At 41.4% G+C, this 15909-nt stretch overlaps 1 protein-coding gene across 2 annotated transcripts in view; it reads left to right on the top strand.

Annotated features, from left to right (window-relative positions):
• Positions 1 to 8626, top strand: part of LOC105358101 (uncharacterized) — a 29886-nt gene extending 21260 nt beyond the window's left edge. Inside the window, exons 1-7 of one of the 2 annotated variants that reach the window (XM_023956958.2) lie at positions 998 to 1178; positions 1380 to 1700; positions 1977 to 2126; positions 4062 to 4148; positions 4234 to 4262; positions 7394 to 7468; positions 7633 to 8626. In XM_023956958.2, the coding sequence (XP_023812726.1) occupies positions 1118 to 1178; positions 1380 to 1700; positions 1977 to 2126; positions 4062 to 4148; positions 4234 to 4262; positions 7394 to 7468; positions 7633 to 7734 (825 nt within the window). In that variant the 5' untranslated portion in view covers positions 998 to 1117 and the 3' untranslated portion in view covers positions 7735 to 8626. Of the gene's footprint in view, positions 1 to 997; positions 1179 to 1379; positions 1701 to 1976; positions 2127 to 4061; positions 4149 to 4233; positions 4263 to 7393; positions 7469 to 7632 lie in introns of those variants that run through there. The other variant, XM_078950154.1, reaches the window with a different exon arrangement.
• The last annotated feature ends 7283 nt before the right edge of the window (positions 8627 to 15909 follow it).

Here is a 15909-nt window from a genome sequence, read left to right as displayed (position 1 = left end):
GCAGTTGTTATTCAACACCCAGGATCTTCAAAACTGTGCCCTGCAGTAGAGAGGAGTGTGTCCCAGGGGACCAACAGGTGGAGCTGGTAGCATACTGGTTAGCTGCAAATGCTGGGCAATTAAACCATGGTAGCCAAACAAAACTGCAATGGTGCCTCTGCTGCCCACATAACAACAAATCTTTTAAAACCCACTTAATAAATATTAAAACCAAAACATGAAGAGGCGCAGATCAAATAAACGGATCACCTGAGCAGTGAGGAGAAACTCATCCACACCTAAATAATAATGAGTTAGGCATCATTGATCTTTTCAGAGAAGTTAAAGGTTTTTCTACTTTATGTCAAAAAATACAATTACCATATTTCTAAGAAAGTGCTTACGTTGCAAAAACCAAAAGTATTTGCAATAATGTCCCTGAAATGTAAAAAGCTTCACATCAAAATGCTTCTTTCAAAAGGTCATTGGACCAAAAAACCTTGAGACCGGATCTGACACTGTTAGCTGGGAATGCTGGGAGAGAAAATCCGTCAAAGTCTAGATCACACGATCATGTGATGCTGCTAAAACCTCATGTAAACCTTGTGCTATCCTTGGAACTTTAAGGTTGGGAGTTGGGTCATCTAGACCCCACAAGACAGTGCACCTTTGTGGACGTAGTGATAACACATCAATGTAAGGGTAGGGTCATACAATAGCACAAGGGTTAGAGATGCAGAAGCAAAGATTTAGATTTAAATATTCAGCAGACATTTTCACCCAAAGGAACCAACAAAAAAGGAGAAAACAGACAATATAAGGGTGGGGTCATAGGATAGCACAGGGGTTAAACAAAAGCACATTTTTACTTTTTAAAAGACATGAAAATACTAATGTACTTAGATTCAGAATTCACTTCAGTCTCATTTATAGTTTGTTGAAAATGTAGATTTAGAAGCTTGTTGTTCAAAGCTGTGAACAAACGTGGGGAAGTAGAAAAAAAACCTCTAAAGTAACTTGAAGGAGGAGCTGTTATTCACAGAAAGAGGAACCATTTCTGTCCAGAGTTCGTCTCGGCTTCAGCCTCTGACAGAAAGACTGAGACAAGAAGAGACAGAGAAGAGCAGAGGAGAGAACAATGTTTGACTTCACATCACTTCACTTCCCTCTGTTTCTGACATGGATGCTCACATTTACAGGTAAGAAACATGACAGAGATTCAAACATGACCTTTCTGAAAGCATGGAACATGACTTGTTGTGTTCTTAATGCTAATGACAGCAGGCTGCTAACCACATTGACTTCAGTGTATTCTTTAAACATGCATGTTAAATGTCTAAGATGTTCATGAAAAGGATCAACAGAACATGTTTGTGTTTCTCTCTTTCTCTAAACTGTAGAGGCTCAAACATTTGAACAGAAGACTGTCAGAGTTGGAGATGAAGTCACTTTGAAATGTGAAAATGGAAATGATTTCAATGATGGATGTTCCAGAATCACCTGGCTGTACAGTAATTCAAAACAAACATTTACCCTGTTTGAACTCAGGAAGATTCACAAAGATGTTGGATCTAAATCAGACAGACTGAGTCTTACAGAGAAATGTTCTCTGGTGATAAAGAAGATCACAGATGAAGATGCTGGAAGTTACACCTGCAGACAGTTCAGCATATCAGGACAACAGGAAACAGATTTTCAGGTTGGACTGAATGTTATAAAGAGTAAGTTTTGATTTTAATATTTGAAGTTTTAAATTTGTGAATATGAGAATGAAGCATACAACAACTGATATGCAGACATGATGAAAATTTCTATTGTTTGATCTTTTGTAGTTTATATAGTTTCTAATTTCTAAATATGAAATTAATGGCAAATATAAGCAGATGCTGTGTGAGAAACAGCTATTATTTTTCCAATAGAAAATGATTTCTTATAGATTTTCTCACATACACCAGAGGACACTTGTTGCATCAAACTTCTCCTTTCTCATCTTCCAGAAAATGATGTCAGATCAACTAGGGAAACACTTAAACCAACATCCAAACCATCTTCTGCATCAACATCTGCAGCTGAATCCACAACAACCTCAGAATCAGTTCTGTCTACATCCAAACCATCAACTGCAACAGATCATCTCTCTAAAGCAGGTATGTGGTCGATGTCATCGTCTCATCTGAAGATGAAGTCACCAAACAAACATGAAGGTTGTCAGAAAAACCCAGAGAGAATGTTTTAGAGCTGAGGGTTCAACTCATAGCTGTCAATCAAAAGACAAAGTCTCTGTTTTTGCTCAAACTTCCAGTCAAACATAAAATGACTCGACATGGAAATAATGATGTAGTTACTTGTTTAACAAAACACCACTAGTTACTTTATGAGGAGTTCGTCTCATCTGTAAAGTTCAACACTTCTGAAACCATCAGAGAATAAATGTGATGCTTAAACACAGAAAAGGTTCAGAATTGAACCAACAACTAATCACTCAGTATTTAGCTGCTCTTCCTCCTGAGGTTCTTCCATCTGCTTGAAGAACTCTTTCCACCACCAGACACAATTCAAAGTTGGAGGTTAGCAGCACTTCACCCATCCCAACTAAATGTCCTGTAACCCTTGTGCTATCCTAGGCACTTTAACATTGGGAGTTGGGTCATCTAGACCCACTAGATAGTGCGCTGAACCTTTTTTCTTCAATGATTAGTGATCTCACTGGTGTCCATGGATTACATGAAATCCTCTTCACCTTCATCATTTAGGGAGAACACAGGTCAGGTAGGGAGAACACAAACGTAAGGGTGGGGTCATAGGATAGCACAAGGGTTAGAGATTCAGAAGCAGAGATTTAGATTTAAATATTTAGCAGACATTTTCACCCAAAGGAACCAACAGAAAAAGGAGAAAACAGACAAAAAACAGGTCAGCATCATAAAGGGTAAAATATTACTGTAAGAAAAATTAAAACAGAGTTTCATTTTTTCTAAATGCGTCTTGGAAGTTGCACAAGGATTCAGTTTCAACCTTCCTTAAAGATTGCAAATAGAGCTGCTGGAAGACTCAACATCGAGGTTTTTTTATTCAGAGCAATTGACTGTACCAGACGCAAAAGTCTTAAAGTGTCTTGAGCTGTCTGAGTTTCTGTGATGAACTGAAGGAGTCACATGACTAAGAAAAAAAAATTCTGCAAATACTTCAAACTGCATTAGCAGATGACTGTACTCAGAAATGCATGAATGGATCAAAATACAATTTGGGGGTTTCTTATAGTTAGGAATAAACATTGCAAAAAGCTTAAAAGCTCAAAAAGTTGATTTTACATGAGATTGTCACGGCTGGAGGGACGGAAACCCAAGTGCAGAGCGGAATCAGGTCGAGACTCAAGAATGCGCTTAGGAGCGATTTAATACTAACAGAAAGCGGCACAAGGTGGGATCACAAAACACAAAAAACCTCCTCAAGAGAAGGAATACTGCAAAAGCCAAAAAAAGGGAACAACCAAGCTCAGACAAAAGGCCAAAGGACAAAACAGACCTCAGTGTCAGCTGAGCATGAAAACCACTGACCTAACAGGGACACACCAACACTGAGGACTGAGTAACATCAACTTAAATAAGCATGATTGCAAAGTGCAGGCAGCTGTGCACTCCTCCACGGAGAGGACCAGACAGGAAAGGGAGGGGCCATCCAGGAGGAGTGACAGCGGACCTGCAAAACACAGAGGCAGTCAGGAAACAGAACAGCAAAACACCACAGTGTCAGATATAGGCCCTTTAAATGACTTTTTCCCACAGTTTGATGTGTCATAATTTGACTAGATTTATTTTAAGTGTCACTATTTTGTTATTGCTTTGGTTTTTGTCTATTTTTAAAGGTTTTCTTGTTGATTTTGCATTTTTACCTGTACAGTTCTTTTATCAACATTTTTCAAAAAGTGTTTTATAAATAAACCTTTAGCTGCAGCTTCTGCTGGTCACAAACCACACAGCTGCTTTAACTTGAACAGACTTAAAATCCAATGAGATGCTGTGGAGAAAAGAGCTGTAACTTTTTCTAACTTTTCCTTGATGTTTTCTCTGTTGATGCTCCAGACATGACAGCAGTGATCATTGCAGCTGTAATTGTTGCAGCATGCTTACTAGTTGTTGTCGTGTTGATGGGATGGAGGAGGATTAAAGGTGAGAACGTTCCTGCTGCTGAAAACAGAAGATTATTTTAAATGAATTTCTGATTCTGAATTTAAATCTGACTTCTTTTCTGCAGAAAGAAAAACACAAATTGAGGAAAATATGGTGAGTTTTTGACCTAAATAATGACAACTTGGACTTTTATAGTGATTACTCTGTGGCCATGTTTCTAAGCTCTGTTTGTTGATTCTGCTGCTCCACACAGAGTTTGACCTTCTTTAAAGTTACTTTCCTTAAACTTAGTTTAAGGGAGACTAAAAAACTCTCACTGTAACAAACTGGCCTAGCCACAAGGGGGCAGTAAAGCAATAGTTTCCCACTTGAGCTAGAGCCCTGTTTGCTTTGCAGCTAACCCTACTGGTTAGCAAGGGGGCTAATCCAGAAAGCAGGTAATGCTAGTTACAACGGTAAGTTTGAGGCCAAGGAAGTTGATAACCTCAGCTTTCGGTTCCAAAACAGAGGTATGTTTCGGGTATGTCAAGTTGCCATAGCAACTCATGCTCTGTGCATAACCTGGTCTGGAGCAAGTTTAGTTGAAGGTTAGTTTGTTTTATTTTTTATTTTGTTGCAAGAATTAAAGTTAGAATCAGAGTCATGACACGTGTCTAATTATTATATTTTGCAACTCCACACTGTGTCATTCATTTTAACAAGATAATAATGAGGACATCTGCGGCCTCAAACTGAAACATATGAGAGTTCAAGAAGTACAATAAAAATTAAGATGGAAAAACATTTAATTTAATTGAAGTATAATGACATTTAGGCCGCATTTACACTGCATGGTTCAAGTGACCCAATTCTGATTTTTTCCTCTCATGTGGCACAGATCAGATATGACCGGTGAACGTGTAAGCAGGAAAAAAACGCATGGATTTTGTTTTTCTCAGCTCGGATTCAGGCCTCATTCATATGTGGAAATAAATCGGATACGAATCGGAAACGTGCATTTGCGTGTGCCATGTAAGCAGACAAATCGGATATTCCCCAGTAGATGAGAGTCATACGTCAGTGACGTCAACTCAGGAGACCACCAACTGAGATCACATGACTTATGAAGGTGCTTTTGTGCACTGATTTTGCTGTTCCAGGACAGCTGGAGCCCCATCAGCGTGTTACCCTTCAGCCTCAGGCTTTGTAATTTCCGGTCCGATCAAACTGTTAGTGCACCACAACGTCTGCAAACACTTCCTCATTCAAAACTCAGAGAGAGCACATGAGCCGGCCGAGCAGCCCTCCTTTTTCCTCTCCCGCGCATCCCCTCTCGCCTCCTTCCGTCGCTGCGTTGCCTCCATGACAACCGCAGTCACACAAAAGTCCAAAGGAGGTCCGCGGAAGGCGGAAATGCTGCTATGTAGTCCTCAGAACATCTACGTTTGATAGTTTCAGCATTGTAGAGTGTAAATGCAAAAATCGGATACAGGTCACTTTGAAAAGATGATGTAAGCGGGTCGTCAAAAAAATCGGATATGGTCAGAAAATCGGATTTGGGCATCAAGACCTGCAGTGTAAATGCAGCCTTAGTTAGATAAACCAGTAAAATTAAGTAGTATAAACAATTATTGAGTTGGATAGACATAAAAAATTAGGTTGAATAAACTTAAATTAATTACTTGTTACCAATCAATTCATGTGATTTCTCTAAGTTTTATATATATATATATATATATATATATATATATATATATATATATATATATATCATTATGTAATTGGAAATAAGATCAGAAACTTGTGCATTCACTTTGTCCGTTATTTTTCTCCAAGCAGAATCTCTTTGTTTTGCTGATGCAGCCGTATTACTTTTTTGATGGACGTAAAATCTTCATACTCCGTCATTAAAATCTCAGACTCTGTCTCACTGAAGTATAGCGCTGTCTTATTTTCTCCACGCGTTTCCATGGTGACTCTGGAAATCGGCGATCCTTTGAAAATGTCTCTATGTACTTGCTGTGCATGTGCATTAACCCAGGGTTACCAAGTCAAGCGTACCTACGCTAATTCATATCCGATCTTTTGGAACCGACATACCCAGTGTAAGCAAGTTCAGGCGGATTTCAGCCAGAGTTCAGGGTTAAAGTCAGGATTTAAGTCAGTATAAGCTCTACTTATACTTTAGTTAATGATCACTGTATTTAATTAAGCAAATGTGATTTAAGTGAAGTTTTTGTTTTGTTTTGTTTTCTGTCTTTTTAATCTATCCATTTCATCATTTCTGTAATGAGTTTGATAAATATGTGTAAATTCTTTATTGCTTTGACTACAATGCTTGAAATAAATAAATATATCAAAATAAAAATCAAAGGGTAGTTTAAACGTGCTTTCTGGAATACCCCCCAGGTTAACAGGAATCAGATGTGTTCAGTTAATCAGAAACTTGGCTCATTTAATCCAGCTGCAAAATAATGACAGTAGCTCACAAAGAACAGGGTTGGTAACTCAGTGATATTCATCCATTTTTGCAGCAAAGAAAGACTAACACTACAACTCAATGAATAATTCAAATTGCTAAGAAATGGGATTTTGCATGTAAACGGTAAAGGGTATTGAGATCAGTCTAATTTCAGCATTTAAACTAAACCCTGAATAAAGTTGGATTTTCACAAAAGCTTCTTCTTAAATCAAAAGTATTTTTCTTGGACTGAAGTCTCCTTAAAAACCTAGTCTCTTTGCGTCTTAAATTTGCTATAGAACTGTGGACATGGACCTATACTGACAAAATGACTAAAACAAATCCATGCTGATCTAAAGCAGCCCTATTAATGTCAGGAGATACAAGGGTTCTCTTAGAACAGGTGGATTGAGCACCTCACATTACACCCTCTGAGCTTATTTACATCCAGTCTGCCATCACAGTTCATCTAATCCAGATCTCATCTGTGATTCCTGACACAGCAGACATGTGACCATCTGCTTTCATCACGTGGTCAAAACCTGAAAAGCATTGTTGTGGGGGGGCAGGAAGAGTTCTGACTACAGACATCAGGATGAAAGGGACAGACAAACCTCCTCTGCTGCCCCTCAATCTTCCTGCTCCATTGTCCACCATCCCAGAATAAAACTTGGTAGGAAGATGAAGAACAGCTTTGTTAGAGTTCTCCAGCACAGTGAGACACACAGGAAAGTGTTCTCTGCTACTTGGAAATTCATACAAATCATCATGTGTAGAAATATGATCCTCCAGCTGTGAGAATGTCAGAGCAGAAAGTTCATGTTCCTCCTCTGACTGTCTTCAGCTGCAGACTCCTCCAGAAGATGTTGGTTCCTACGCCTCCATCAGATTCTCCAGGAACACCAACAACAGGCAGCAGGTAAGCTGTGAGACTGCAATGAGGATTTAGTGAGGATCATATCACCTAAACATCAGTCTATCCAAAGTGTTGTTGCTGCACATCATCTAAAGACGTGACATTACTGTGGCTGTAGATGCTTGTGGATACGGTCTACAGTTGGTTCTCTATTGTTTGTCTCCCAGGTTGTGGACAAAGACGATGAAGGAGATGCAGTGACCTACAGCACTGTCAAAGTGTCCTCTTCTTATGCTCACGTCCACACTGATCCCATCAGCCTCCATTAAACCAACAGATGAGAGTCACAGCAAATGTTCCTCCTGAGGCTTTGTTGTGTTAGAACAGTGTTTCCCTGACCCTGGTCCTCAGAGAACAGTAATCTGCATTTTTTCAATCCAGCCCTGCTCAAACACACCTGCCTTTGATGACTGTCATCATCAGGCTTCTGCAGAGCCTGATGATGAGCTGAATCAGGTCTGGATAAGCAGGGAAACATGGGAAACATGCAGGACAGTGTTAATGAGGACCAGGGTTGGGAAACACTTAGTTAGAATCCTGCATTTAGATCTTGAAGATCATGTTTTTTTGGAGGCTGCAGGACTTTCACTTCACATCTGGTTATTTTAACCTTCATTGAATACCTATTACCTAAACCCCCACTTCATGGTAATAAATTGCTGCAAACCTGCAGGCACCAAATGTTGCAGTTCCCTAAAAGGTCACTGAAGGCAGCTTTCAAAAGGGAACAACTTCACCAAAAATAAACCTGTATGGTTCTAAAAACATTGATAATATACCGGTACTTTTCTTTACAACGTTCATTCTATATATATATATATCGTAGTTCACCTTTCCATGCTTTTTTTCTCTCTGTTGTGTATTGTGTTCCCTGTTCCTATCAGCTATAGATTATGGTGAACAAATCTCCATCGGGCCACGTCTGATGTACAGAATCCTTCAAACGGCCACATTTACATTAACATTCTATGATTGCAGGTTTTATTATCCGTCAATAATACTGGACTTATTTTTTATGATGGTTTGAACTTTGAGAGTTTAAACAAGAGAGAAAAGTCTGAAGATGTTCATGACTGTGTGAGAAAAGTCTATAAATGTGTAGTGAGGATTTTACTGCCTTAAAACTTTTAGTTATTGTGAAAAATAAAGTCGACTACTTCACAGATCTCACCTGTCAATTATTCTTTTAGAATGTAAACTAACTCCTCATGTTGCAACATTTTCTTTTTGCATTTTGTGGCAGATCATCAGCAGAACTGGATTTGCTCAAGTTAAAGACAGATTCTCCTCGGTTTGCTCCAACAAGTAAGAGTAGAACAAGTGTAGCCTGTTTGTTGTTTTCCTGGAAAAAAATAATCAACTAACAGTTTCGGGAATAAAACTGCAAAAACAGAATGTGAGTGTTTTAAAGCAGGCTGCACAGTAGATGTTCTTAAAAACAGACCTCCTGGAACAGGGGGGGCAAACTTTTTTGCTCAAAGGGCCAAAATCCAAATGTGATCCCGGTCCGTGGCCTATATACAATAAATTTTTGAATGTCATGAAATAAAAGCAGAAAATAAACAAACATTATGCTTTCATGTATTTATTTTGATTCTGTATTTATCAAGGTAACACACAAAAAGTATGTAAAACTTTTCTTTGAAAGCTTTAAATATAACAGCAAGGCCTCACTGGAAAAACAAAAGCAAGCTAAAACAAACAAAATTTCTTCCAATGAAAACAGCAAACTGGGCTCCTAATGAGAGACGTGGAGCTGGTCTGTTGACTTTATCAGTGACTGAGTGCTGAGCTGCAGCTTACTCACTGACTGTCACCAAATGTAGGTGCTTCCAAACAGAGATAGCATTACTTGTGCATTTTTCCTCGTCTGTGGGTGCTATGGGTGGTGAAACATGGATAAAAATCTCTCAGGGGTAGTGATGCACATGTTCTTTTTAGCTCTGAGTCACATTGAAACTCCATCAACTCCATCTGCAAATGTTCTGGAATGGTGCCGAGGCTCACGCTGAAGGGCTGAGAAAAAAGCTCCATGTAATCTGCAGCTCTTCAAGTCCACAAAGTGCAAGTCAAACTCCTTATTCAAGTTGCTGAGGAGTTCTCCATATTCTGGCAAGCTATCCACCACCACATTCAATTCTCTCAGGCTAGGGAAGTGTGCCAAGTTTCCTTGAGAGAAAACGTCAAATAAGAATTTGTCCATTATTATCATTAGCACTACTCTGAGGCCGCATAAACTACAGGACACACAAGACAAAAAAGAGAGCAAAGAAAGCAGACCCACAAACACAATGACACGTTTTCTGTCAAACAGGTGTAAGCACCACGGACAGCGCCACCTAACAGCGACACAGCGATAGACACACATGGAGTAGTTCGTGTTATAATCACAGATGAAGAGCCAAAAGCCAGTGTGCTGCATGTTAGTGACTTACCTGCTGAAAGATGCCGACAGAGTAGTTGCAGCTTCATTGGGAAAGCCTTGATGTGGTAAAACAGTTCTGTTAAGATCTGTTCTTTTCCTTGAAGTTGAACATTCAAACTGTTGGGTAGGTCAGTGACGTCCACCATAAAGGCCACGTTGAAAATCCATCTTTTAGCAGAGGGGATTTCTGTCTTACTGCTTGCACTCGAATGAAACTGCGCGATAAGATGGCGCAACTCAAAAAATCTATTGAGCACATTCCCCCTGCTCAGCCAGCATATTTCCTGATGGTAAAGAACATCTTTGTATTGTGCATCAACTTCATCCAAAAAGTCTGAACTGGCGGTGCTGGAATGGCTCTGAGCTGATGCAGTTTATTATTTTGACAAGATCGCGCACGACGTCTGCCAGTCCGGCTGTCTTTGCACACAGATGTTGGTGGTGCAGGATGCAGTGGTATTGCACTACTTTTCTCCCACATTTGGAAACTTTTGGGGAAATTAGAGCAGTGAGGCCAGCTTTCATCCCAATCGTGGCAGGCGAACAATCAGTTGTTAATCCAACCATTTTGTCCCAGCTCAAAAACCAAAAGCTGCGCTGAATCCAAATGTCTGTGCCCTCATCACATGCAAGTGAGAAAGCAACAAAGTCTTTTGACTTAACTTTTAACTGACCTCTAATGTCCTGAGACATATCTTCAGTGCGGCGGGTCACTGTGCTGCGCGACAGGCTAATTTGAGAAAAAGCCTCTTTCTTGGGAAGGGGCCCATTGTTGTGTTTGTGGCCATTGGTGCTGCACAAATAAGTCATCAGGCGGCCTTGGAGGCTCAGTTCGTTTTTATTGCTGTTCCACAGCTACAACACGCTCTTATTCATCTTGCTGAACAATTCCTTAAAGCCCACAGGCGCTCTCTTGTGGTCGCCAACATAATAACAGTTCTAACACATAACATCTCCTCCCCACTTAGAGCATGTAGTTGAAGGGCAGCTTAAACTTATCTTCAACAATAAACAACTTAGCTGCAACCCTTTAACTGTAAAAACTTTAAACACAATATCTTGTAGGTGGTTTAGTTTTTCTCAGTGGATAACGTCTTACATTCTCTTTTAAAGGAGTGACTTCAGCCTGAGGAAACTCAGGTGCGTCAACCAGCCCCATCTTTGTGGATCCTTGATTTTTATCCCGTCCCTGATCAGTTGCAACCATGTGATTGGGAGTACCCACAGTGTTACTTGAGGGTAACTCCAGCTGACTAGACCATGATTTCACAGCAGAGTCTTGTCCATCCTGATTCACTGGTTCTAAACGTGACAGCATCTGATCAGCGTGACGTCTCCACAATCCCTTTTCTCCAACTTTCACTTGGTACGACACAGGCCCGGGTTGCTCCTGAACCACACCACCTGTCCACTTTTCCTCCCTCCTGCGGTAGTCACTGGTTCACCCGCTACAAACTGTCTCTCTGGAGTGACCTTGACGATGTAACAGTTGAGAATCTTGAGACTCTCGTCTCGCACCGCTCCTCTCACATTTGCCTTGATGAGATCCAGCCGCGAGTGCAACCTATGCTTTAGAAACAGCATTGCTGGAGCCTCCTTAGTTGTGGCATGTTGCGATAAGTCAACAGAAAGGTGTCCAATCTCTGTTGAACCGAAGCCATCCCTCTCAGGCGATTTTAATGCATGTTTAAATGTCTGAACAAAACGCTCTGCCAAGCCATTGGTGGCAGGGTGATAAGGTGCTGAGCGAATGTGCTTGATGGAGTTGGACCTCATAACATTGTCGAACTCCTCCGAACAAAACTGTTGTTCATTATCACTGACCAGGATTTGGGAATGCCATGGCAGCTAAAAAGACTCCTCAGAACTTGAATGGTTTTTCCAGCAGTGGTGCTGTCTGTTATTTTTACTTCTGGCCATTTGGATAGAACATCCACAACAACCAGATACATGAGTCCTTCAAATTGACCAGCAAAGTCCACATGAATCCTTTTCCATGGACTTGACGGCCAAACCCACAAATGGAGAGGGGCTAAGCTTGGTTCCTTTTGTATCTGCTGACAGGAATGACACGATTTCTCTTGAGACTCAATCAGGGAGTTAATGTTAGGCCAACACACACAACTCTGTGCTAAATTTTTCATTTTTACCAGCGGAATGCAGCTCCTGAAACACACAAGGACGCAGTTAAAAGCTGGTTCATATCACAACAAACATGTCTACATTGAACTATTTTAATGTCTGCCCCTCCTTGTCTGATCTGTTACCTTTGTGTCGTTTGTATTAGTTTTTTGTGTTTCTCACTGTGTGCATGTTTTATGTATTTTAAATGATTGTTTATTGTGCATGTATATTTTCTATTAATGTATTTAATTCATGCTTCACACTTTTAAGGTTGACGATTTTAACACCTGTCCGGGGACTACAGATGAAAAAAAAACCTTTGGGCTAATTCTGGCGCATTGCAGCCATGCCTTTAATGTGCACTGTTCCTGTTAAATAAACGAATAAATGAAAATGAAACGAAACTTTTGGGTACCACAACCCGACTACCCCACATCAGGCATCCCTGTTGTATTGTGAGCTCATCTCTGTGCAGCAGAAAAGGTGCCAACTACTCAGAATCTTTGGCAGCAGGAAAACATCCTGTCGCGACCATCTCCATCACTCTTGACAGAAAAGGGTCAGACAAAGTCTCCTGTCTGATCTCAGCGCTGCTGATTGGCAAAGTTTCTAACTGCACCGCATAGAACACCTGCACCGTGTCTGTCTTTGTTTCCTCTGAATATGGGAGTGGCAACCTTGAGAGACCATCTGCATTAGCATGAGCCTCTCCTTTGCGGTAATCGATGGTGTACTCATGAGCCGACAACAACAAAGCCCAACGTTGCATTCTAGCAGCAGCAGAATAGTAGTCAGAGGCCGGTGATCTGGAAGCAGAGTGAACTTGTTACCACACAGATAAGGATGGAACTTACGGACCCCAAAAACTATTCTCAAGCTGTGCATAATTTTGCTCTGCCTTGCTCAGAGTTCTGGAAGCAAAAGTTATAGGTTTTTCCTCACCATTCTGCATTACATGTGAGAGTACCGCCCCCACCCCATAAGGGGAAACATCACCAGCCAAACGAAGCGGCAGTCCAGCATTGTAGTGTGTCAACACATCCTGTGACACCAGCAATGCCTTCGCTTTAAAAAATGCTGACTCACAAGCTTGTGACCAAGTCCATTTTTGACCCTTCTGAAGCAAAACATTCAAGGGTTTTAAAACTGTGGCGAGGTCAGGAATGAAATGACCATAATAATTAATCAAGAAAGAACGAAGCTGCCCCAAATTGCTGGGTGATGGTGCCTCCACAATAGCACGCACTTCAATAATAATGAGCCCTGCAGAATCAATAATGTGACCCAGGTACTCCACTGAGTCCTGGAAAAACAAAAACTTGCCCTGCTTTACATGCAAACCATACTCACCTAACCTTCTCAACTCTGCATCCAATGCTTGAAGATGAGTCGCTTCATCTGGTCCACTGACCAAAATGTCATCTAAGTAACAGTGGGTAAATGGTAACCCCAAGAGCACCTGATCCATCGCTTTCTGAAATAACGCAGGGGCAGAAGCGATCCAAAATGGCAAACAATTGAAACAGAACAACCCTTTTTCAGTTGAGATGGTCAGCAACTTCTTTGACTCCTCCTCAACTTCCATCTGCAGGTATGCATTTGACAAGTCCAATTGGCTGAAGCGTTGGCCTCCAGCCAGGGATGCAAACAAATCCTCAATGCGTGGAATTGGGTATTTGTCCACACCGAGAACTGGGTTGATGGTTACTTTAAAATCCCCGCAAGGCCTCACAGTGCCATCCTTCTTGCTTACTGGAACCACTGGTGTGGCCCAGTTACTGTGATCGACAGGGGAAATGACACCCTGACTAACTAAGCGTTTAAGTTCAGCTTCCACCTTTGGTCGAAGAGCATACTGCACCATATGTGGGGGGTGAAATTTGGGCACACAGTCATCCTTTGGAGTCAGTCTCGCCTTAATTCCTTTTAATGTGCCCAATTTGGTGGAGAAAACCCCAGCATGTCTCTTTAATTACACTTTGTAAGCTTTCTTTCTCACCTTGTTCCACCATCAACACTGACTTTAAGTCTTTCCAGTTCAGTCTAATGGCTCTGAGCCACTCTCTACCAAAAGGTTGTGGACTATCAACCTTCACAACATACAACGTCAGGGTTGTCGACTGATTATTTAGCCTTACTTTCACTTTAATGACACCCTCCGATGCAAGCGGCTCTCCCGTGTAAGTTTTCAGGATTAAATCAGTGGACTGTAGTGGCCCTTGTTTCAGTTTGGTTTCATACAGTACCACAAAGATCAAAGACACTGCAGCCCCTGTGTCCAGCTCCATCTCCATTTCTTGCCCATTTACTGTAGGCAACACTGTGATCCGACTGTATATCTCATCACTAATGACAGAGTTCATCAGTGTGACTTTCAACTTCTTCCGCTTTACCATCATTTGCATCTTCTCTCGAACTTTGTACTTGGTTGATTTACTTATAAAGACTTGTTTACTCTCTTTGTTTCCTTGCAACTTCTAAGAACCCTTTACTCTTACACATCCTAATGTGACCCTTATTTCCACACTGGTGACAGTCACGATCCTTGTACCAACAGTCGTCCTCCGTATGGTTTGTTTTGACACATCTTCTGCACTTCACGGTGGGTTTTTGGGAAAATACAGCATTCACTTTCAATGACCCGCTTAACTGCTGTGCATCCCGTGCCACCATCTCAGCTGCCACCGCCAATTCGACTGCCTTCTAGAAAGTGAGATTTTCTTCAATCAGCAGGCGCTTCTGCACATTCTCCCCTTTTAGACTGCACACAAATTGGACCCGCGGTGCGTCTTCCAGATCTGCGCCAAACTCACAAGGTTCGGAAAGTCTCTTCAAACAGCCACATACTCACTGCAATGCCGTTTTTCCTTCTTCCTGATTTCGCTTGTGCAACCTGAACCTCTCTGCGATGACCAGCGGTTTCGGAGCAAAATGGTTCTGCAAAACATCTGTTATGTCTTCATAAGTCATTTCACCAGGCTTCACTGGAGTAATTAAACTGCGTGGTAATCCATACGTCTTCGGACCCAGCACACTCAGCAACACCAGGACTTTCTTGTCGTCTTCAATGCCGTTTGCTAGAACAAAATGTTCAAGCCTCTCACTATATGTCATCCATTGCTCCCCGGACTGTTCAAACGTGTCCATGTGTCGAGTCATTCCCTCCAGGTCTCTGATGTTGAAGACACGTGCAGCGGCCCCACTCACAGCTAGCTCAATAGCCGTTAGCTCACAGCGTGGACTTCCACCGCTTAGCAGACACTGGAGTCACACCTCTTCGCCAAAATATGTTGTTTTTGTGGTAATTAGTGCTGCACAAATCAGTCATCAGGCGGACTTGGAAGCTCAATTCATTTTTATTCCTGTTCCACAGCTACAACACACTCTTATTCGTCTTTCTGAACAGTTAATTGAAGCCTACACGCGCCCCCTTGTGGTCGCTAACATATTAACAGTTCTAACACATACAACACCCATTATTGTAGGATCTGTGAACAGGCAGTCCTTAACAAAATCCCCCATTGAAAACGATCCCCCACTCTTGGAAATTAGCACCGAAACTTTGTAGCTGGCCCGTGTGGCGCAGTCCTGTGCTGTTGAGGGCCTCATGAGGGTGGCTTGCTGTGACCGAAGTTTAGTTAGAAGCTTGATGGAATTTTTCTTTTGCGCCTCACCTTTATATTTGGAGAAGACTGCATGTTTAGTCTCGTAGTGGCATCTTATATTGTCCTCTTTCAGTACAGCCACAGATTGCTGGAAAACAAGACAAACAGCCTTAGAAGAGATTTCTGCCCCCAAAGAAATACTCCTTCCATATATTTTAAAAATGCCTCTTATCCTTTTGCCACTCCTGTTGTTGCTCCATCTTGACAAACTGAAAAAGGTAATTGAAAGA

Source organism: Oryzias latipes, chromosome 7 (genome assembly GCF_053564925.1).
Source record: "Oryzias latipes strain Hd-rR chromosome 7, Olatipes_Hd-rR_3.1".
NCBI lineage: Eukaryota > Metazoa > Chordata > Actinopteri > Beloniformes > Adrianichthyidae > Oryzias > Oryzias latipes.
This window is presented reverse-complemented; position numbering and strand designations above follow the sequence as displayed.